At 44.5% G+C, this 23,765-nt stretch overlaps 1 protein-coding gene across 3 annotated transcripts; it reads right to left on the bottom strand.

The window, feature by feature from the left end:
• Positions 1 to 1,676: 1,676 nt before the first annotated feature.
• On the bottom strand, positions 1,677 to 11,777 carry TREML2 (triggering receptor expressed on myeloid cells like 2). Of its 3 annotated transcripts, none has more exons than XM_088795742.1 (5): positions 10,918 to 11,777; positions 8,626 to 8,946; positions 4,917 to 5,121; positions 3,840 to 3,946; positions 1,677 to 3,539 (listed from the first exon to the last, which is right to left on the bottom strand). In XM_088795742.1, the coding sequence occupies exons 1-5, from the start codon at positions 11,117 to 11,119 to the stop codon at positions 3,352 to 3,354; spliced, it is 1,023 nt and encodes a 340-aa protein (XP_088651868.1). In that variant the 5' UTR covers positions 11,120 to 11,777; the 3' UTR covers positions 1,677 to 3,351. The 3 variants fall into 3 exon arrangements, with proteins under 3 accessions (XP_088651868.1, XP_088651867.1, XP_088651866.1); XM_088795741.1 differs by having other exon boundaries at positions 4,917 to 5,148; positions 10,918 to 11,776; XM_088795740.1 differs by having other exon boundaries at positions 4,917 to 5,328; positions 10,918 to 11,774.
• Between the last annotated feature and the right edge of the window lie 11,988 nt (positions 11,778 to 23,765).

The raw sequence follows: 23,765 nt of genomic DNA, 5'->3' as shown, positions 1-23,765 counted from the left end.
CTTCCTTCCCAGCCTCAACTTTCTCCTCCCTACCCAAGAAAAGCAGGGGCTGCAGGTGAGTGACAGAGTTAGGGGACCCTCTGGAGGTCCCCGGTGGTCAGAGGCTTCCTGCCCAGGCCTGCCCGGGAATTGCGAAGTTCTGTGGGGACTGGAGGGGAACAGGAAAAGGAGATGGAGGGTCATTGCCAGGAATGGAAGTGCAGGGAAGTTCCCCGGCAAGGGTGGGAGAGAGCAAAGCCGACCACCAGACGGGAGAGGGAGGAGGAGATAGGTTCAGAATGAGGGGAGACACAGGGAGGAGAAGAAAGGGAGTCTCTGCCCCAAGGTCACCCCTGTGTCCCCAGCTCCCAGCTTGCCAATAGCACTCCATGGGCATTTGTTGGAAGACCACACTAATCAAACACATTTAAAAACTGGTTTGTCATTAGATGAGCTACAGACAAACAATTGTCACAGGCTGTTTATAGTTAATAGACAAACAATGGAGAAGAGAAAAGCCTGTAAACGCGCAATGTGGCAGGCTGGGTTTGGGTCTGTGGGGAGCAAACTCTGAGATGGAGATTAGCACAGTGTTTAAAGCGCTTGGGGACCAGGCTGGGGGGAAAGACAAGGGCAGAACGCAGGAGGGCAGGAGAGGGCGGGCCACCCTCGGCCAACAGGAAGCTCAGGCCACAGTCTGAGGTGTTCTAAAGACAGACTGCCCTTCAGGACTTACCAAGGAGGCAGGGGATACCAGGTCCCCTGTGTCACAGTCAGGGGGGGTGGGCTGCCCTGGCAGGGGGTCTGCCCTTCAGAGTCCTTCCACCTTCACTGCTCCCAGCACCGGGTGAGGAGTCCATCAGCCCAGACAGAGGGGCTGGGCGGCATGGCGGAGCGTCCACAACTCAGTTTAAACCACATTTTACAGCCGTCTGGGAGACCTGAGCCTCAGCCTTGCTTGCTGGCCTCACAGGAGGAGGGGTCAGGTCTGCCTGAGCAGTGAAGAACATCCAAAACATTCCTGGGAGTCTGGTTTTCTTTGTCCTTTTCCTCCGTCAGACAGGAAGCTCTTCAGAGGTGTACTCTGCTCAGCCTGTTGTTCTGGGAGCTTGCTTGTCTCACCCACAAAAGGCGGCCTCAGCCCCAGCCTGTCTGGAAACCTCGCCTGCCCTGTACCTCCCTGCCCTGGATCTGCTGGGATCTGGGTTCCCCCTGGAGCTCTGGGGACAAGGGTAAGAAGAAGACGGGGGAAGTGAGAGGCCAGGGTTTGGAGGCAAATGTCCCAGAGGCCTGAAGTCCCAAAGAGGCCACCCAGGCCCCAAGATGCTGGGGCAGCGGGGGCAGCACGTCCTCAGTGCCATGTTGTTCCTTACCATCCATGGTTCATGTGGGACCAGGCCCCACGAATGGGCAGCACATGGAGGTCTGCCTGGGCTCAGGAGCCCCTCATCCTGGGCAAAAAGGACGGTGGTCACCCTGATGTCAGCGACCCGCCTGACACCGGGGCACAGACAAGGCCTCTGCCTGGGGCCAGCACCCACTACCTAGGGACCATATCCCCCTCCATCCACCCTATCCCTTTACAGTCTAGGACAAAACAGAGAACTAAGAGTCTGAAGGTCTTAAAAGTAGAACGTGACAAACAATATTTGAACTTGCAAAGGACCAACAATCACAAGGCACTTACTCAGTTGTATAAGGTTCATGTTCTTTTGTTTTATTCTGACAAGTCTTGAGGTAGGAATTAGTGTCCCCTTTCACAAGAGGAAAACTGAGGCCCGGTAGGGTCAGTGAGTTGCACAGGGTCACACGGGGACAATGGCACCCAAGTCTCAGTCCTGAGTCCTCTGTCACGCTCTCCCACCAGACACTTGCTCTCCAAGGAGGCAGTGCCGTCAGGGTGGATGGAAGTGAGCTGTTTCTCCCAGGTGAGTTAAGACCCCCTCTTAGTTACACACCAGCTGGTGGCCACCCCCTCCTGATAAGGACAGGTGTGTGTGTGTGTGTGTGTGTGTGTGTGTGTGTGTGCGCGTGTGTGTGTCCTGGCACCAGGCCAGTTAGTTCCTCTGTCTGAATCTCCCCTCTAGTGCCCTCTCCTGGACACAGGGAAGAGGTGCCTCCTCCCTGCTGTCCCCTGCGATTACCCCTCCCCTTCCTCTCTCCCCATATGCATCCTGGAGTGGCCCCACCATGGCTCCAGCTGTGTCACCCTCCTGACTGTGATGTTTGCTCTCCCCCCTGGAAGGTCCCTGACTCAGGGCCGAGAGTGGAAATGCCACATCTGTCCCCAGGTGCTTATTCCAGTGACTCCAGGCTGGTGGAGCTCCCTTCCAGGGGAGGAATCCAGCCCGTATCCTCCAGCCTTTACCGCATAGAGGCCCAGTCTGAACCATGAGCCTGTGAGGCAGGGGCAGACTCCCCAGGCTCCTTGTCTCCATCTTCCCCATCCGGCCCCCACCAGGCAGTTCTCCAGGTGGTGGTCAGCTGAGTTGTCTTTGCTGTGTCATAAGTGGCTCCTCTTTTTCCCTGGAGGTGGGGGTGGGGATGGTGATTCCCCACTTTCTGTGAGCCCTGGTCCTCCCTTCAGTGGACTCTGAGGGCCCTCAGTCCCCTCCAGGAGCTCAGACCTGGAGCTCAGGTGTTGAAACTGGGGGAGAGAGCCCTGAGTTCAGCTTCTGCACCCCAGTCTGGGGAAAGGTGGTCCTGCCCCTGAGAGGGGCTCTCAGCGGCTCTGTCACAGCTTTCCCAGGAGCGGCCAGCCAGCAGGGGGCAGCACTGAGAGTGTGGGCTTGCTGGCTCCCAGGACTTGAGGGACCAGTAAGTGCCAAGGGCAGGGGACAGACATCCAGCAGCTGGTCAGAGGATGCATGGCCCAGAGGGGTGAGGGCTCGGACAGCTCTGGGGTCCCCTGCTGCCGATGCCTCTGCGGACCCCCAATTCTTAGTTACTGTTCCTTCTTCTCCTCCAGGGCAGGCCACTGGGACATGGGCTGCCTCTGGGACCCTTTCTTCTCCAAGTGCATGGAGAAGCTTGGAGAAGGCAAAAGGAAGCTGAGGACACAGGGTTCTGGTGAAGAGAGGGCAGCGGTCCACCCCCACCCCTGCTCCCGTCATCGTAGTAGTAAGGGGTTTGAGGCCAAAGGGAGCTGAGGCTCTCTGTCTGAAAACAGCATCATCGCGGCTTCTCTGTCATCCAGTGGGGGGCTGGGGGCCTGTGGTTCTAAGCAGAATCTCTTGTTGGCTTCCCCCAGGGCTCACTGCCTGGTGTCCTCCACTCTGGGTCCCGCCCCAGGTTCCTGGCAGCCCAGGGGGACTGTGTGTAAAGTGCAGCCTCTGGTTCTGGAAACGCCGGAGTTCAGCTCTGCACAAGTCCTCACCCCCCACCCTGGCTCCAATCCAGATAGGTCCCCAACTTCACTCCTCCTCTGGCCTCCTGGGGCCCCTCTGGGAGAAGCTCCCCCACTCCATACGTGGCCTTAAACCAAGCAGGTTTCCATGGGGACTCCGACCGTCCAGGTGGGTCCTTCCAGGGTCTAGCAGAATCCCTGCACACGCTGTAGCCTGTGAGGACCAGAAAGACAGATGAAGGACAAGGCCCCTGCTCCCCATCCCCCAAGCTCCGGCCTAGGCCAACCCCTTCTGGCTCTGCCCTCCACTTCCTACCAGGTCAGCCCCAGAGGATTATGCTGTCCTGTCCCTGCCTGCCCACCCTCCTCCCTCACCTGGGGGCCTCATGGTCCTCCGGACTGGGCACAGGCAAAGACACACTGCCTGGGGACCTACTGCAGTCAGACACTTTGGAAAGTGTGTCAAGACCCCGTACTCTGCCCTTGGGAATACGGGAGGATGGGCTCTACTCACTTCTCATGTGTCTCTTCTTCCAGAACCCATAGACCAGGATCAGCACCACAGGCACTGAGAGGAAGGTCAGTACGCCCACGAGCACAATGGGATTAGAATCCTGGCGCCTGAGATGGGACAGAGTAGGAGTTGAGCACCAGGTCCCCCCCCACCCATGTTTTTCTGCAAACCCTGACAGCCCCTGCAGGGAGTGATGGCCTCTCTTCTTTGGGGACCCAACTGTGGGGGAGGGAAGTGAGGCGCTCAGAGTTCAGGGGAGGAAGTCCCCACGTGGAGGGGAGCACCTCTCCTCTTTATTCCCCCAAACCTGCTCATCATTGAGGACAAGAAGTCTAAGAGACGCCCATTTGAGATGGGAGAGACCAAGATTCTTATTCTTCTTACAGTGACTGAGGAGGCGTCTTCCTACCTTCCTCATCTGTAACACATGCTGTAGGGGCCCTACCTGTATCTCTTGCTTGTATCACTCCCATGTACCCCCATTGTCAGCACCTTCATTTAAATATTTTTTGTACATAAGGACTTTCTGTTGTCACTGGTGCCCTCCACGCCACACACGGCAGGCAACCCTCTACCGATGACACCAGGAGTGGAAATATAAATACGCCAGCTCCCTTACCCCTCCAGTGGCTGCTTGACACTGGACCCCAGTTTCCCCAGTGGGACTGAGCTCTTGCTGCCACAACAGCCTGGTTAAGTCCTCTGTCAGCTGCCTTCCATGCCCTGCTCTCCCCAGTGTTCCCAGTACCACATGAATCCTGATCTCAGAGTCTGCTTCTGGGGGAACCCAAATCAGAGTGTCCTCCGTTTCCTACTTTCTACTGGGCAAGCCACCACCTAGTCCTGTCCCGACCCTCTCCTCTCCACCCCTGCCCTCATTTCCATGCCATCCTTTATGTCACGTCTCCATCCCAGCTTCCAGTCTCCCACCTCTTATTCAGCAACAGGCCAGACTGACTTCCTGGGGGGTGAACGGGGAAGGTCTGCTGTAACATTTGCACCTTGACGTCTGTTCAGGCACCAAGAATTGTTGCCATGGCTGGTAAGGTCTCATTCAACCCCAAGTCCCACAGGTACCTGATAGGGGGTAATTTGTCGAGGGGAGATCTGCTGGTACGGCACAATCGCGTGGTGGGCGGTCTGGTGAGCAGGTGCCCATCCTTGGTGAAGACAGATGCTGGGCCAGCAGAGGAGGCTCTGGCATTGCTGGGAGATGCAGTCACAGTCTGGAGCCCTGTGGTCCTTCTGGGCTCTGGGCTGGAGGGGCTGGTGAAGCTGTAGCCTGTCAAGGAGGCCAGGCTGATGGTCCCTGAGGCAGTGGAGGGCAAGAGTCTGGCAAGGGTGAGGACCCCAGGTGTGAACACTGTCACACCGGTGGTAAAAGGGGCATCAGAGCCTGAGGGAGGGGCTTGGCCCGTGGTGACGACCATTCCGCTCTTGAGGATGCTGGTCAGCTGGGTAAGAGGAGTGTTGCTTTTGGTTGTGGGGGCTGAGGGACCAGAGAGGGAGGAATGTTAGACCGAGTTGGGGGCCTCGATGCCGAAGCAGATCTTGGCAACCGAATCGGCTGTCTGGCTGCGGGGGTGGGGCCTGTGCTCCTCTCCCCTCCTTGACCTTGGACCCAGGATTCTGCTCTGCTGGTGTGCGTTTGTTCAGAGGGTGATATCAGAGAGAAGTAAAGAAGGAAAAAACCTTCACAATTTCTGCAGCCTCCCCTGCCAGGCCTCCTGGGCCCAGAGGACATGCCCACCCCATCCCCATCTCTCTCTTGTCAATTCCAGACCCTCCATGTTCCTGTGGGTCAAAGAGATTTCTCCACTCTGGTGCTGAGCAGGGACTTTTCCGGTTGCTCCATAATTAGTGACTGGGGTCCAGAGATGAGGAGGAGAGCAAAGGCCCAGATTCCAAAGAACGCCACAAGCAACTTGGTCAGACAGCTTCCCTGGGGGGTTTCTAAGAGGCACCCAAACTGGTCCTGCTACCCTTGTCCATCAAACGAGCCCTTTGCTATCTCATTTTCTAGAAAAAGTCTGGTGTATGAATGGTGAGGGAGAAGGGAGTTGTGGTTGTGAGGTCCAACCTAAGGGGGGCAGTGTTGGGTCTTTCTCTGCAGGGAACAAGAAAATTGGAGAGTGATTAGGGTTGGCGGGGAAGCTGCTGCATTCTGGGATTGTGCATGGAAGTGACGCCTTCCTCAGGGCCAGGTGGCCACCATGGAAGGTGCCTGTTTTTCTGGGCAAGGGAACCCAGAACAAGCGGCACTGGTGTGGGTGGGCATAGGGGAAGAGGCTGACCGGGAGCCTGATCTCCTACTCAGCAGTGGGGAGACACTTCAGAGAACTCACAAATAGGTGCTTTGGGAGAGCCAGGGTTTGGACACCCACCTCATAGAGGATCTCAAAAGGTTGGGCAGAAAAGGGGTGGCATCCAACAGAAAGAGAACTCCTACAAGGGTCAGGGAAGTCACACAACCATTTCCTTCTTCTTCATGACTGCACAGTACACCAAGAAGTTGGAAGGGGGAGGACGAGGAAAAGGTGACCGAGAGGCAACTCCTCTTCCCCACCTCCTGAGATGGAGGAAGGGGAGGTAGGGAGCAGGCTACCCCCCTTCTCCACTTCAGGTGCCTTGTTCCATGAAACCTGGTCTTCAAGGGGCGCAAGGGGGAGTAGAAGAGAGCACATATTGCTAGAAGATTTGAGCTTTTAATTGGGCTGAGGATTTTTTATTTCCTTATAACTGAAAAGGTCTGCAAAGCTGAAATTTCCCCCATATTGTCATTAAGAGATGGAAGGTAAGATTTGACATAATAGAATAGAGGGATATGCTAACCATTTCATATTTGTAGTCCTACAAATGAAGATGTCAATACACTGGTTACAGCTATTTCCCTGGTCTAAATCCGAACAACAGAGTGGAGGAATGAGATTTGGTTCCACATCTTAGACACAGCAGTTGCCTAGGTCAGACCCCGCAGAAGATGGGGATGCAATTGGATAAGGGGAACAAGAAAAGGTTGATAATGAATTTCATAATCATTGGCTACTTTTTTCAGGCTCTTTCACTGGCCCTTCACCATTTCCTATCTATAAATGTGGGAGGACCTTGGCCCTCCTCTTTTTTTACACTCAAGGGAGAGCTTTCATAGCTCCTTGATTTTTTAAGAACTACATTGAGATATAATCTAATTTACATCCCATATAACACACCCATTTATAGTGTCAAATTCAATGGTTTTTAGAATACTCGGAGAAGACCTCCTTGAGCAAGTGGCATTGAGCAGAGCCCTGAATGATGAGAGTTTATCAACCATTATCACAGTCAATTTTAGAGAATATTTTCATCTCAAAAAGAAACCACTTACCGTTTAGCTATTACCTCCCTATTACCTTTTCCTTCCCTTCAGCCCTAGGCACCCACTAATCTACTTTCTGTCTATAGATTTCTCTAATCCCTTCAACTTTAAACTGTCTTTACGAAGATACTTTCAAATACATCCCTAGCTCTCACCTCTCACCTGAGCTCCAGGCTGATACATCAACTGCCTGCTTCATTTCTCCACTTGAGGTTCTAAAGTATCTTAAACTCAACGTGACACAATAGATTTCTTCATTTCTCTCCTTCAAACTAGCTCCTGTCGGAGCTCCCCTATCCAATAAACAGAACCACCATCCATCCACCTTGCTGATGAAACAGGACACCTTGGAGTCATCCTTGATTTCTCACTTTTGCTCACCTCCCACATGAGCAAATCCTGTCTTACCTCAAAATCATACAGGGTGGGCAGGAAGTCTGACTGTCATAGATTTGAGCCACTCCATGTCTTTCCACCTCCAGGGCCCACACTCGACCCCAAGACACTGTCGTTTCCAGCCAGGACGCCCTCAGTGGTCTCTCTGCCATGTTCTTACCTTTCCACAATCCAGCCACACAGCAGCCATTATTATCTTGAAGATAAGCCACAACACACCCCTGTCGGCTCTCCACTAGCTCCCTATTACACTAGGAATAAAATTCAAACTCCATATCATGGACTGTAGGGTTGCTGTGTGACCCTCCAACCTTCTCCCATCCTTGTACCCCACACTCAGTATGGACCAGCCACACAGGACTGCCTGATACAGGCCTAGCACCTCACCTCAGGGCCTTTGCACCTGCAGCTCTCCCCACCTAGAATGCCATCTGAAGCACCCACATTTCCACAGGGTTAGAAAACTCTCATCATTCAGGGCTCTGTTCAATGTCACTTGCTCAAGGAGGTCTTCTCTGAACCCCTGTTCTTTGGCAGTTCCTCCTACCACTTAATCACTCTCTAGTTTACCACACTGTTTTATTTTCTTAAGAGCATTTATTGGTATCTGCAATTATCTGTCTGAAGATGTACTACTGCTTATCATCTCCCATAAGGCCAAACTGTCTGTTTCTGCTCAGCACTGTGCCCTCAGAGCCTAGAATAGTGGCCGGCACATAATCTGGGCTCAGTGAATATATATGGCATAGATGACTGAATAAAACAAGGCACAGAGAGTCCTGAGTTTGAATCTCATCTCTGCCACTTGCTAGCTCTGTGAACTTGGACAAGGTCAGAGGCACGCACGGCTTTCGAGATACCACTTATAAAATGGTGGCAATGATGTTCATGAAGCTGTCTATAAAAGAACGGTGAAAACTCTACTGTGCAACATGCCCACTGGTGGATTATTATTCTTATTATATCTGACGTTAGTGGAGTGCAGGGCAGGGAGGAGACACACCACCATCCCGGGGCCCCAGCAGGCCTGCTCACCTGGAGACACTTCCAGCTGGAAGCCCGTCATAGGGTAGAGGGTCCCCGAGCTGTTGCGCATGCACCAGTACCGGCCCGAGTCCTGGAGCCTGAGGTCCGCCATGGTGATGTTCACCACCTTCGCCTGGGTGTCGTCCTGCAGCACGTAGCGCGGCCCCTGTGCCCAGACCCGGGCAAACCCCGTCTCACACTTCTTCTTCCTGATTTTGCACCAAACCTTACCCTCCACGCGGTTTTTACGGCTCTTGTAGGAGCACTGCACAGACAGAGTCTCCCCTTCAAAATGCTGCACTTTGGAGTACACACTCTCGACAGGGGCACCTGGGGAGAACACAGCTTGTTGAGTAAGGTGTGGCAAAAGAGGAGGAAGAAGGCATCTTGCAGCTTGAAGCTCATGGTGAAGGGACAAAAGGTGGAGATTGCCCTGCTGTCAAGGGGCTCAGTCTGAGGGAGAAACACAGCCCTACTAGGAGGGACCTTCCCCCAGTCTGAGGGGGCAGGCACAGACCTCATCCTCAGGGCATTCCCAATCTGATGGTGGAGACAAAGGCATAGCCCTCAGGGAGCCTCCAGTCTAATGGAGGAAAGGCCTGACAGTCAGGGAGGCTCATCAGACCAGCCCCTTTCTTCACAGTATTTTTTTAGCCTGATGGGAAAGTGCTAAAAAAGCCCCATCTTCAAAGTCTTGTGGGAAAGACCCAGGACTTGCTCGTAGTGAGACAGATGCACAGACACAAATCCAAGTCATTAAGCTATGAAATTCCAGAGCACAAACCACTTAGGTGGATAGGAAAATCCAGTCTTAGTTTTTGAAAAAAATAAGAGTAGTTATCTATTTCACAAATAGGTTCACATAGATATCTATTAAACAGCAAGTTGTCTTAGTTCATTCTAGGTGGTGTTTAATTTTAAAATATCCTAGTTGCATAGATTAAATATGCCCCAAATTGCACATAAACTCCCAACCCAGTGCAAGCCAAAGAATTCTACAATTAGTCACTGTTCATTTGCAACACATTGCACTCTATGCCTAGGAATAAGATGTGGTCTGTACACTGCATAATCCATGGTCTGGTGGGGAGGGAGTAGGTCAGAGGTGGTGAATCAGGGGACAGGGAGAGGGAGAAAGCTGGGGTGGGACCCCAGAGCCTTCTGCAAACAAACACATACGCACAAGTTACTCCCCATTAGGCCAGAATAGTGAGCCCACAGATTGGAGTCTAAATAAACATGGGTTAAAACTCTGGATCTATCACTGACTAACCACATGAGCAGACCACTTAACACACATGTTTCTTCATACGTCTCAGGTTGGCTATGAGAACCATGCCCCAGGACAGTGCCTTGAATACTACAGGTGCTCACTGTTTGATTCCTTTTCCCAAATGCACGTTGCTCCAGACTTTTCCACTGCAGCTCAAAACTGTGATAACCAACGGCCCGGCATCTGCCTCAGTTTCTAACCCAGCTCACTACAGTTAAGGCTTGGAGTAAGATAACACCCTCTCTGAGCATCACTAAACAGAATGATCCAACTCAATTATTTGGTGGATGGGAGGTCTGGGAGACCCCAGGACAGGTCAGCACAGGAGACACTCTTCTGCCCTCTCTGGGGGAGGGGCATGGGTGAGGTGACCTTGGAAATAGTCTCCAGGGTACTGTGTTCACTTGCGTCCACCTTCCACCCCTCTCACAGGTGATGAGGAGTGGGTTTGGCCAACCCCCACCATGGCCAGAACTGAGCAGGAAGTGGTAACTCGGTTGCCATGGTAGCAAGGAAGGCAGGATTGGGTGAGGCCCCCCTCCAGGAACTTCAGCAGCTGTAAGGTGGGAGAGGCCTTCAGGGATTGCTCCCCCTCAAGACCGGGGTAGTGGCATCAGCATGCTGAGAAAAGGTGAGTGCAAAGGGCACACACATGATACAATGATTCCCGTAACAACCAAGCAGGGTTTTTAATAGAGGTCAAGGGAAGAAGGCTTTTTGTGTGAGGAACTTGAGCGTCCCTGGACAGAGGTCCCGAGGAAGACTGGTAGATAAGAGGCTGCATGCAGAGAGGGTCCAGAGCTTTACCTTAGTTTGTAGGATCTGGGTTAGCTTTGCCTGGGGCCAGGTATTAGGATGGAAACTTCTCATTGGTCTCTGGTAAGGACCCTAGGTTAGCCCAACCTCCTTCTCCCTCCCCTCCAACTCCATAAAATATTAAACAAGATCATTGGGCAAGAAAAAGCGGGGAGGGAAGGTCTAGGAAAAGGTCTTTCGGTCCCCCCTAGCCAGCCCACCCCCCTTCTCACCTGAGATGCAGCCTTTGAGCCACAGCAACAGCAGCAGCAGTAGGAATGTGGGACCCATGGCTCCATCCAGTTGGAGACAGTCACAGGCCAGTAGGGGGCCAAGACACCCCTGGGATCCAAGGTTCGGGCCCCAGGCCCTGCAGGGTTGGCTACTTACGTCTGCCAGGGAAGGACCTGGGCTTCTGAAAGTGAAGTTGCCCATTTAGGGAAGTGAGGAAGTCACGGGACCCACTGTAACCAGCAGACCGCAGGAGCCCACTGAACCTAGGAGAGGGCGGTGCCGCTTGCAGTTTCCGCCCTCTTCCTCGAAACTTCAGGCAGGTGTGGCTGCTCCACCTAGTCTGGGCCCCCAGCCCAGGGAGGACTCGCAGGGTCAGAAGATTCTGTGAGCCAGACGCTCTCTGGATTGCCTCCTGGAAACTAGTACAATGGGCGTGCCTCCTATTCTGAGAGAGGGAATCCATCTAGGGACTGGTGTGAAGTTTCCAGAACCTCAGGTACTGACTTCCCTGGAATCCTGTGGGTTCAGAGGCCCAGGAGTAGGGTCTATACGGCTGGGCGAGGCATCTTGAATACATTTTTCACAAACACACGCTCACAAGGAGTTTCTTATAAACTCACATTCATTCATTTATCCCTCATCAAATGCATTCACTTTGGCTCTCTCTCTCTCTCTCTCTCTCTCTCTCTCTCTCTCTCTCTCTCTGTCGACTTATGGCTGGGCAGGTCAGAACTGTCACTCATGCTCACACCCATGTTCAAATAACCGCCCCACGTGCTCAAATGCAAACGTACTTTCGTCATGGTTTGAGTGGCAGGGGTAAAAATGATGCAAATTGTAAAACTCAGAGCATAAGGTTTGGGTTCAGGGAGGAGCCCCTGTGCTCTCACATGTGGCGGCACACACACACACACACACACACACACACACACACACACACACGCTGCTTCTCCTTTTCAATACTAACATGTCTCCTTATCTTTATCCTTCTCGCTACCTGTCCTACTGTCCTGCCGACTTACCCACCAGCTCTCTCGATACTCCCGCTCCCTCTTGCAGGCTTCCTAAAGCAACACTGTTGTTCCCCTCCCCCACCTCTTCTCCAGAAACCACACCCCCAACCCCTCTTCCTCTAGGTCTGGCTCTCAGCCAGCTCATAGGCATGCCCACTCCACTTCCTCCCCTGCAAGCCTATCTCGCCTATACAGCCGCCGGGCTCCAGCTGAAATGACCCAGCATTTGGCCCTAGACCCCACCCTTCACTTAGTCCCCAGGGCCGAGAATCAGGATACACTGCTGACAACCAGGAGCTGTGTCATCTGCTCCTTTCGGGTGTGGGGACCTAATTGGAGCCCCATGACCATGTGTGCTCCCCCTACTCACCTATGTCAACTTTCTCCGCCTTTGATGGGACTCAGAATAAAAAGTTCTCAAGTTGCATGGCCACCATCTTAAATGGAGTTGGAACCCCCAAGTCCCAAACCAAGGAAGTTTTATCTTTGTTGACCCCAAAAGTCTCTTAACTTATTCATTTGTTCATTTGTCCCTTCTTACAATCTTCTGTGCCATGCATGGTGTTAGGTGTTGGGAGGTACAAGAATGACATTCAGTTGTCACTCCAGACCTCTCAACTCCCAGAAGACCTACTATGCTTTCCTTATCCACTTCTCCTTTTCCAAATTTCTCCCTCAGATCCCTGAGTTCAGAGGCTATCTCACCTCTCAACACACAAGGTATCTTCCTTCCTTCCTTTCCTCAGTCAACACAGTAAATGGCTTCAGGAGATGGAATGTCCCCCTTGGGGGACTTCACGTGCAATCCACACTGCTATGTGCCCCTGCACAGAGTGAGGCATTGTGAAAAGTGCCATCACTGTGATAGCTGATGAGGGTGTAAGAACCCAAACATTCTCAGTTCCTCTCAGAGAGGAGGTATAAACTGGATTCAACGTTTCTTGAGGGATATTTGGAAGAATTTGTCAAAATCGCTAAAAATGTGTATACATTAGGCGTTTTGTACAAAGTAACTTAATACAGCATTATAGTTTTCTGTGTCTTTCTATTTCCATTTAAAAAGTAAGGTCTGATTTACACAGAGGAAAATTCATTATTTTCAGTGGAAAGCTCTGGGAGTTTAACAAACCCATAGGCATTTGTACCCACCACCATCATTATGGTTAGAAGCATTCCATTACCCCCTAAAGTTTCCCCATGTCCCCTGCTAGTCGTCTCCCCTCAGTCAGCCCCACTCTCAGTTCCTAGCAAACACTAATCTGGTTTATTTCCCCTCTACAGTTTTGCCCTTTCCAGAATGTTATATAAAGGAATGATATAATACAGCTTATTTCTTAGTATAATGCATTAGCGATAATGTGTGTTGGGTGTATCAGTAGTTTGTTCCTTTTTATTGCAAAGTAGGATCCCATTGTATGGACGAACCACCCTACTTATCCCAGTTGGGGGACAGTCAGGTTGGCGTCCAGTTTTCGGTTATTCCAGATAATACTACTACAAATGTTTGTACACAGGTTTTTGTATGAACATAGGTTTACATGTCACTTGGGTAGATACCTAGAGTGGGGTTGCTGGGTTGTATGGTCAGATTATATTTAATTTCAAAGGAATTGGACAAATTGTTTTCCAATGTGGCTGTGCCATTTTGCATTTTACCAGCAGTTTTCCAGTAGTTCCCTATTCTTGCTAGCATTTTGATATTGTCAGTGTTGGTTCTTTCCCCCTTTCTAGGTGTGTTCATTGTGGTTTTATTTTGCGTTTCTCTAATGATATTGAGTACCTTTTATTATGCTTATTCATCCTCAATATATTTCTTTAAGGTAACATTTGTTCAAATATTTTCCTCATTTTTTATTTGTTTTCTTAATATTGAAGTTTGAAAGCTCTTTATATATTCTGATGTATTCTTTAATTACATAGGTGTTTTGCAAATATTTTTCCCAATCTGTGGTTTGCTTTTTTATTTTCTTAGTATCTTTCATGAGCAAAAGTTTTTAATTTTGATGAAGTTTAATATGTCATTGTTTATCGTACTTTTTGTGTCATATCTAAGAAATCTTTGCTTAATTCAAGGTCAGAAAGATTTGCTTAACAGCCTTTTTGAGATATAATTCACATAATATAAAATGGGCTCATTTAAAGTGTATACTTCAGTAGTTTTTAGTATGTTCACTGAGTTGTACAACCATCACCACGATCCAACTTTACAACATGTTCACCACCCAAAAATGAAACTCCATACACATTAGTAGTCACACCCTGTATTAGTTTCCTATTACTTCAAACTTGGTGGCTTCACACACAGACATTTATTCTCTCACAGTTCTGGAAGCCAGAAGTTGGAAATAGTATCTCTGGACCAAGATCAAGGTACCGGCAGGGCGGCAGGAAACTCAAGGGAGGAAGCATCTCTTGCTTCTTCCAGCTTAAGGTGACTGCCAGCATTTCTTGGCTTGTGACTTTGTCACTCTGCCCTTTAAGGCCAACATCTCCAGACTCTGTTCCATCGTCACATCACCTTCTCCTTTGGGTGTTCAAATCTCCCTCCGCCTCCCTCTTATAAGGATACATGTAATTGCATTTCCTGCCTGGGCAAATAGTCCAGAATAATCTCCCCATTTCAAAACCCTTAACTTAATCACATCTGCAAAGACCCACTTTTCCCGTATGAGGTAACATTCATAGGTCCCAGGATTAGGACATGGATATCTTTTGGGGAAGCCATTTTTCCATTTATCACACTCCCCTTTCCTACCTCTTCTCCTCCTACTGCTGCCCCAGGCCACCACTAATCTACTTTCTATCTTTATAGACTTGTCCATTCTGGACATTTCAAAAAAACATAGTCATGCACTATATGGTCCTTTGCAACTGGCTTCTTTCATTTAGTATCATGTTTTCAAGGTTTGTCCATGTTGTACAGTACTTGCTGCAACAAATTATATCAGTACCTCATTCCTTCAAATAGCTAAGTAGTATATACCATTGTACGCATATGTGTTTGGTTTATCCATTCATTGGTTGATGGGCATTTTGTTTGTTTCCATTGTTTGCCTGTTATGAACAATGCTACTATAAACATTTGTGTACAAGTTTTTGTGTGGACATATGTTTTCATTTCTCTTGGATATATAACCATGAGTAGAATTGCTGGATCATATGGCAATTCTATACTTACCCATTTTGAATAACTGACAGATAGTTTTCCAACATGACTGCACCATTTTACATACTCACCAGCAATGTATGAGAGTTCTAGTTTCTTTACAGTCTCTATAATACTTGTTACTTGTCTGTCTTTTTTTATGATAGCCATCCTAGTGGGTATGAAGTACTATCTCACTGTGGTTTTGATTTGTATTTACCTAATGACTGGTTTTTTGAGCATCTTTTCATGTATGTACTTGGGATTTGTGTACCTTCCTTGGATAAATGTCTATTCAAATTCTTTGCCTAATTTTCAGGTGGGTTATTTGCCTTTGTAACACTTGAAAAATGTGTCACTTTATTGTGACCTCCGTGGTTTCAAAATTAAAGTTTCTGTAATTCGAATTGGTGTTCCTTTATAGATAATGCATCATTTCTGTCTGGCTGTTTTTAAGGGTTTTTTTCTTTGTCTTTAGTTTTCAGAAGTTTACTTATGATATGTCTTGGTGTGTGTTTCTTTGAGTTCATTCCTTTTTGGAGATTACTCAGCTTTCTGGATCTGTAGGTTTATATCTTTTGCCAAATTGGGGTTCTTTTTATCATTATTTCCTCAAATACCTTTTCAGTTCATACTCTTTTTCCTCTCCTCCTGGTTCTGCGATGATGTAATTGTCAGTCCTTTTGTTATTGTCCCACAGATCACTGAGGCACTGCTCGTTGTTTTCAGTCTGTTTTTTCTCTGTTGTTCAAATTGAATAAATTCTATTGATCCGTCTTCAAGTTTACTAGTTCTATCCTGTCATTTTCACTCTATGATGGAGTCCGTTCAGTAAGCTTTTTATTTTGGTTATTGTATTTATTTTTTTAGTCCCCAAACTTCCTTCGATGATTGATTTCTAATTTAATACCATATGGTTGGAGAACATACTCTTTATGGTTTCAAAGGGCTTTGTTGTTACTGCCACTAACGGTACCTGGAAATGTTTGTCAGTGCCCTACTTGTGGGGTAGATGTGGAGATGGCCCAGAGCCTTGCAACTGGCACTGCTGCTAGTGGATCAGCCCACACAGTGTTCTCGCCAACACCCAGTTCAGGGAAATGGAGGAATAAAAAGAAAACTCAGGGAAGTGACCATGTTGTTGTATCACAAGTCCTGAGGTCTCTAGCCAGCTGCCTCCTCTACCCAGCTTTTAGGATCCTTTTATCATTATTCATTGAGTAATTTACAGGATATTTAGTTGTATTTAGAAGAGAGGAGCAGAAAAAAGTGAATCTACCCCATCTTGTTCTGGAACCAGAAACTATTGTTTATTTTTATTATTGAATTATAAGGGTTTGTTATATATTCTAGATATGAGGCATATGATTTGCAAATATATTCTCTGATTCTGTGGATTGCTTTTTCACTTTCATGATGGTATCATTTTTCAGTACAAAAGTTTTAAATTTTGATGAAATCCAATTTATCTAGTTGTATTCTTTTGTCACTTAATACTTTTAATGTCATATTTTAAAAACTATTGTTTAACCCAAGGTCACAAAGATTTACTCTTATGTTTTCTTCTAAATTTTTTATAGTTTTAGCTATTACATTTAAGTCTATGATCCATTTTGAGTTAATTTTTATGTATGATGAGATATGAATCCAACTTCATTCTTTTGTGTGGTGGATATGCAGTCATTTCAATCTTTTAAAACCATTTGTTGAAATGATAATTCTTCCCCATTGAATTATTTTCACATCACTGTCAAAATCAATTGACCATAAAGGTTAGGGTTTATTTCCAGACTCTCAATTCTATTCCCTTGGTCTGCATGTCTAGCTTTAAGACAGTACCACACTGGTTTGTTTGTTTGTTTAGTTTCAGGTGCACAAAACAATGTAATAGTTAGACATTTATCATTTATATCCCTCACACAGTGACAACCCCCCTGCCCCCATCCACTATCCCTCTGACATCACACACAGCTATTACATTTCCACTGTCTCTATTCCTAATGCTGTACTCTTGTACTCTGCTTCTTGTAAATATATATATATATATATATATATATATATATATATATATATATATATATACATATATAATTGTAGTTGACATTCATTATTGTTCAGCTTCAGCTTCAGGTGTACAGTGTAGTGATCAGGCATCTACATCATCCCTGAGGTGGTCTCCCTAATGAGACAAGTGTCCATCGAATACTCTACAAAATCTTTACAACATTATTGATTACATTCCCCAAATTAACTTTCATATCCTTGTGGTAATCTTGTGGTTACCGACTGTGCTTTCTAATCCCCTCACCTTCCCCCTTATCCCCACCCCCCTCCCATCCAGCAACCCTCAGTTTTTTCTCTATGTTTCTGAGACTGTTTCTGATTAGTTCATTCATTTATTCTTTTCTTTAGATGTCACATATGAGTGAGATCATATGGTATTTGCAGCACTATATACAATAGCCAAGACATGGAAACAACTGAAATGCCCATTGATAGACGACTGGATTAAGAAACTGTGGTATATTTATGCAATGGAGTATTACGCAGCCATAAAGAAAAGGAAATATTACCATTTGCAAGAATATGGATGGACCTAGAGAACATTATGTTAAGTGATATAAGTCAGACAAAAACAAGTACCACACTGTTTTGATTACTGTAGTTTTGTAATAAACTTTGAAATCAGGAAGTATGAGTTCTCCAACTTTGTTGTTCTTTTTCAAGTTTGTTTTGGCTATTCTGGGTCCTTTGCATTTCTATATAAATTTTAGGATCAGCTTGTCAGTTTCTGAAAAGAGCCGCCTAGGATTTTGATAGGGATTGTGTTGAATCTGTAGATCAATTTGGAAACTATTGCCATGTTAACAATATTAAATGTTCTAATCCATAAACATGATATTGATTTATTTAGGTCTTTAATTTCTTTTAACAATCTTTTATAGTTTTCAGTGTACAAGTCTTGCATGTCTATCATGAATTTTATTCCTATTTTATTCCTTTTAATGCTATTGTAAATCGAATTGCTTTCTTAATTTCATTTTCAGATTGTTCATTGCTAATGTATAGAAATATAGTTCAATTTGTGTATATTGACCTGTATCTTGCAATCTTGCTGAATTTATTAGTTTGAATTGTGTGTGTGTGTGTGTGTGTGTGTGTATGTATTCTTTAGGATTTTCTATATAGAAGATAATCTCATCTGCGAATAGAAATAGTTTTACTGCTTCTTTTCCAATCTAGATGACTTTATTTCTTTTTCTTGCCTAATTACCCTAGCAAGAACCTGCAGTACTATGTTGAATAGAAGGGGCAAGAGTATACATTATGTTTTTATTCCTGATCTCAGGAATAAAGCTTTCAGTCTTTCATTATTAAATATATTAGCTGTAGGATTTTCATAGATGCCTTTTATTGGGTTTAAAAAAAAGTTTCTATTTCTTACTTGTTAAGTGTGTGTGTGTGCGTGTTTATCATGATAAGATGTTGGATTTGTCAATTGCAGTTTTTCATCTATTGAGATGATCGTGTGGTTTTTCTCTTTTATTCTGTTTGTATGGCGTGTTACAATGATTTTCATCTGTTGAACTAACCCTGCATTACTGGGATAAATCCCAATAGCATGACAGATAGTCCTTTTTTATATTTTGCTAGATTTAGTTTACTAGTATTTTGTTGATGGTTTTTTACATGTGTATTAATAATAGATATTGGTCTGTAGTTTTCTTTTTGCTGTGATGTCTTTGTCTGATTTTGTTATCAGGGTAATATTGGCTTCATAGAAAGAATTGGAATGTGTTCTCTCCTTTTCTATTATTTTGAAAGAATTTGTAAAGAATTCATATTAATTGTTCTTTAATATTTTATAGAATTCACCAGTGAAGACATCAAGACCTGGGGTTTTCTTTGTGGGAAGTTCTTTTTATTACTAATTCAATCTCTTTATTGTTATAGGTATATTCAGATTTTCTGTTTTTTCTTTAATCAATTTCAGTAGTTTGTGTCTTCCTATGAAGTTGTCCATTTCATCTAAGTTAGACAATTTCTTGGCATAGTATGCCCTTATAATCCTTTTCATTTCTCTAAGGTCAACAGTAATGCCCACCTCTCCTTCATTCCTGATTTTAGTAATTTGAGTCTGCTCTCTTTTTTTGACCAGTCTAACTAAAGGCTTGTCAATGTAGTTGATCTTTTCAAACAACCAACTTTTGGTTTCATTGATGCTCTCAATTGTTTTTTTGTGTTTTTTTTTAATTTTCTATTTCATTTACTTCCTATCTAATCTCTATTATTTCCTTCCTTCTGCTTGATTTGAGTTTAGTTCTCACTTCCTTCTTCTAGTTGCTTAAAATGGAAGCTTACATAATTGATTTGCAATCTTTCTTCTTCTCATAATATAGGCATTTTCAGCCATAAATTTCTTTCTAAGTACTGAATTAGCTGCATCCTACAAGTTTTACTATATTGTATTTTTGTTTGAATCCATCTCAAAATATTTTCTAATATTTCTTGTGATTTCTTTTTTGACCCATTGGTCATTTAAGTATGTGTTGTTTAATTTCCACATATTTGTAAATTTCCTAATTTTACTATTGTTATTGATTTCTAATTTAATTCCACTATGGTTAGAAAACATACTTTATATGATTTCAAACCTTTTAAACTTATTGAGGCTTATTCCATAGCCTAGTATATGATCTGCCGTGTACCACATGCAATTGAAAATAGTCTGTAGTCTGCTATTTTGGTGGGGAAGTGTAATATAGATGTTGGTTAGGTCTAGTGGCTTATAGTGTTATTCAAATCTCCTATTTCATTGTTGATCTTCTTCCTAGGTGTTCTATCAATCATTGAAAGCGGGATATGAAATCTCCAATTAATACTGTTTAATTATTTATTTCCCCCTTCATTTCTGTCAATTTTTGCTTCATGTATTTTGGGACTCAGTTTATAATTCATATATATATATATATATATATATATATATATATATATATATATATATATATTCCTGATGGATTGACTCTCTTGTCATTATAAAAATTTTTTCTATTTTTAATAACAATTTTTATATTAGAATTTATTTTGTCCGATATTGGTGTAGCCATGAGAGCTGTCTCTTGGTTACTGTTTGCATTGTATATTTTCCCATCCTTTTATATGCAATCTATTTGTGTCTTTGAATCTAAATGTGTCTCTTCTAAATAGCATATAGTTGGTTCATGTTTCTTTGTATTCTTCCAAGCTCTACTTTTTGATTGAAGTATTTAATACATTTATATTTGATGTAATTACTGATAAATTATAATCCATGTCTTCCATTTAGTTATTCCTTTTCTATGTGTCTTATGTAATTTTTGTTCCTCTATTCTTCCATTACTGTCTTCGATTGTGTTCAATAGATTCTTATTGTGTACCATATTAATGCCCTTATTGTTTTTTCCCATTATTAAAAAATGTGGAGCTACTGGTATGCTTAGTGGTTACAGCGCGATGCTCATACCACCAAGGTCGCCAGTTCGATTCCTACATGGTTCAGTGAGAAGCAAGGGCTTGAGCTTGGAGCTGAGTCGCTGGGTGGCTGGTTGGGTCAGTGGATGGAGCGAGGTGCTCAGAACACCAAGGTCGCCGGTTCAAGTCCCACATGGGCCAGTGAGCTGTGCCCTCCACAACTAGATTGTAAACACCGACTTGGCTTGGAGCTGAGCTGCGCCCCCTACAACTAGATTGAAAAAAAACAATGACTTGACATCTTGGAAAAGCACACTGTTCTCCTATATTCCCCAATAATAATAATAATAATAATACAAATTTTAATAGTTGTCCTACAGATTTCATCTGACATCTTAAGAATTTTTGTTCCACTATAGCTTCATTTCCTTCCCCCCTCCCTTTTGCCATTATTGCCATATAAATTATATATTTTAATATTATAAGCCCATCAAACAGTTTTATAGTTATTGCTATATGCAGTTGTCTTTTAATCACATAGGAGAGGAGTTATAAACGAAACAATACATTTAGACTGTCTTTTTTAAATAACTTTTATTTTTCAATTACAGTTGACATGCAAAATTATATTAGTTTCAGGTATACAACATAATGATTGGACATTAATGTAACTTATGAAGTGATCAACCTGATAAATCTAGAACCCATCTGACACCATACATACTTATTACCATGTTATTGACTATATTCTTTATGCTACACTTTACATCCCCCTGACTATTTTGTAACTACCAATTTGTACTTCTTAATACATTCCCAGTTTTCACCCACCCGCTTTAACCCTTTTCCCAGCTGGCATCCATCAAAATGTTCTCTGTATCTATGAGCCTATTTCTGTTTTGTTCTTTAGATTCCACATATAAGTGAAATTGTATGATATTTTTCTTTCTCTGTCTGACTTACTGCACTCAGCACAATACCTTCTAGGTCCATCCATGTTGTTGCAGATGGCAAGATTTCATTACTTTTTTATAGTTGAGTAATATTCCATTGTACATATGTACCACCTCTTCCTTATCCATTTACCTACTGATAGACATCCAGGTTACCTTAATATCTCGGCTATTGTAAATAATGCTGCAATGAACATATGGATGGATATGTCCCTTTGAAGTATTGTTTTAAGTTTTTTCAGATAAATACCCAGAAGTGGTATTACTGGGTCCTTCTTTGTCTCTTGTTATAGCACTTGTTCTAACATCTATTTTGGCTGGTATAAATAATGCTACCCCAACTTTTTTGTTTGTTTCCGTTTTCATGAAATATCTTTTTCCATTTCTTTACTTTCAATCTGTGTTTATCTTTCTATCTGAAATGAATCTTTTATGGGCAGCATATGTAAGGGTCTTGTTTTCTTATCCATTCATCACATTATATTTTTTTAACTTTTTTATTTATTTAAGTGTGTTTTTCCAGGACCCATCAGCTCCAAGTCAAGTAGTTGTTTCAATCTAGTTGTGGAGGGCGCAGCTCACAGTGGCCCATGTGGGGATCGAACCAGCAACCTTGTTGTTAAGACCACTGCGCTCTAACCAACTGAGCTAACCGGCCACCCCATTACATCACACTGTCTTTTGATTGGAGCATTTAATCCATTTACATTTTAAGTAATTGTTGATAGATTTGTAGTTATTGACATTTCATTATTCATAATTTTGATCCTCCTCCTCTTTCTCCTCCACTTCCCTGTCCCCCTCCCCCTTCTCCTCCCTCTCCTTCTTCTTTTTCTTCAAGAATTACCACTAACATTTCTTGTGCTGGTTTGGTGATTATGAACTCCTTTACCTTTTCTTGTCTGGGAAGCTCTTTATCTGTCCTTTGATTCTACTATGTTTCCCCGAATATAAGACCTAGCCGGACAATCAGCTCTAATGCGTCTTTTGGAGCAAAAATTAATATAAGACTGGTATTATATTATTATATTATATTATATTATATTATATTATATTATATTATATTATATTATATTATATTTTATATTATATGACCAGGTCTTATATTATAGTAAAATAAGACTGGGTCTTACATTAATTTTTGCTCCAAAAGATGCATTAGAGCTTATTGTCCGGCTAGGTCTTTTTTTCTGGAAGATACGGTAAGTGATAGCTTTCCTGGGTAGAGTAATCTTGGTTATAAGTCATTGCTTTTCATCACATTGACTATTTCCTGCGAATCCCTTCTGGGCCGCAAAGTTTCAGTTGACAGTTGACAATCTTATGGGAGATCCCTTGTAACTAACTGCTTTTCTCTTGCTACTTTTAAGATTCTCTCTTTGTTTTTAACCTTTGGCATTTCAAGTATGATGTTTCTTGGTGTGGGCCTCTTTGGGTTCATCTTGTTGGGGACTCTCTTAGCTTCCTGGGCTTGTCAGGTTAAGGATGTTTTTTGTCATTATTTCTTCAAATAAGTTTCCAATTCCTTGCTGTCTCTCTTCTCCTTCTGGTACCCCAGTGATGCAAATATTGGTACTCTTGATGCTGTCCTAGAGGCCCCTTAAACTGTTCTCACTTGTTTGGATTCTTTTTCTTTATGCTGTTCTGAGTGGGTGTTTTCTGCTACTTTAACTTCTAAATCACTGATTCAATCCTCTGCTTCATCTACTCTACTGTTGTTTCCCTCTAATTTATTCTTTATTTCAGTGATTGCATTCTTCATTTCTGACTGGTTCTATTTTTATATTTTCTATTTCTATTTTTATGTTTCCTATCTCTTTGTTAAAGTTCTCACTGAGTTCATTTATTCTTCCCCTAAGTTCACTGAGCATCTTTATAACCAATGTTTTAAACTTTGTGTCATGTAGCTTGTTTGTCCCTATTTTGTTTAGCTCTTTTTTTGGAGCTTTGTTCTGTTTTTTTCATTTGGGACATGTTTCTTGTCTCTCCATTTTGACTGACTCCCTGTGTTTGTTTCTATGTATTAGGTAGAGCTGCTATGTCTCTCAGTCTTAGTATAGTGGCCTTATATAGTAGGTTTCCTGTGGGGGACAGTGATGCAGTATTCCTGGTCACCTGAGCTGAATGCTCTAAGTGTGTCCCTTGCGTGGTTTGTGTGTGCCCTCCTGTTGTAGTTGAGCCTTGGTTGCTGTTTACACATCAATGGGAGGGATTGACCCTTAGGCTGATTGATAGGTTGTGAGAACTACTGGTGACTACAGTGGAGGAGCTCTTGTACAGGGGCT

Source organism: Rhinolophus sinicus, chromosome 2 (assembly GCF_057876585.1).
Source record: "Rhinolophus sinicus isolate RSI-liver-muscle chromosome 2, RSI-T2T, whole genome shotgun sequence".
NCBI lineage: Eukaryota > Metazoa > Chordata > Mammalia > Chiroptera > Rhinolophidae > Rhinolophus > Rhinolophus sinicus.
This window is presented reverse-complemented; position numbering and strand designations above follow the sequence as displayed.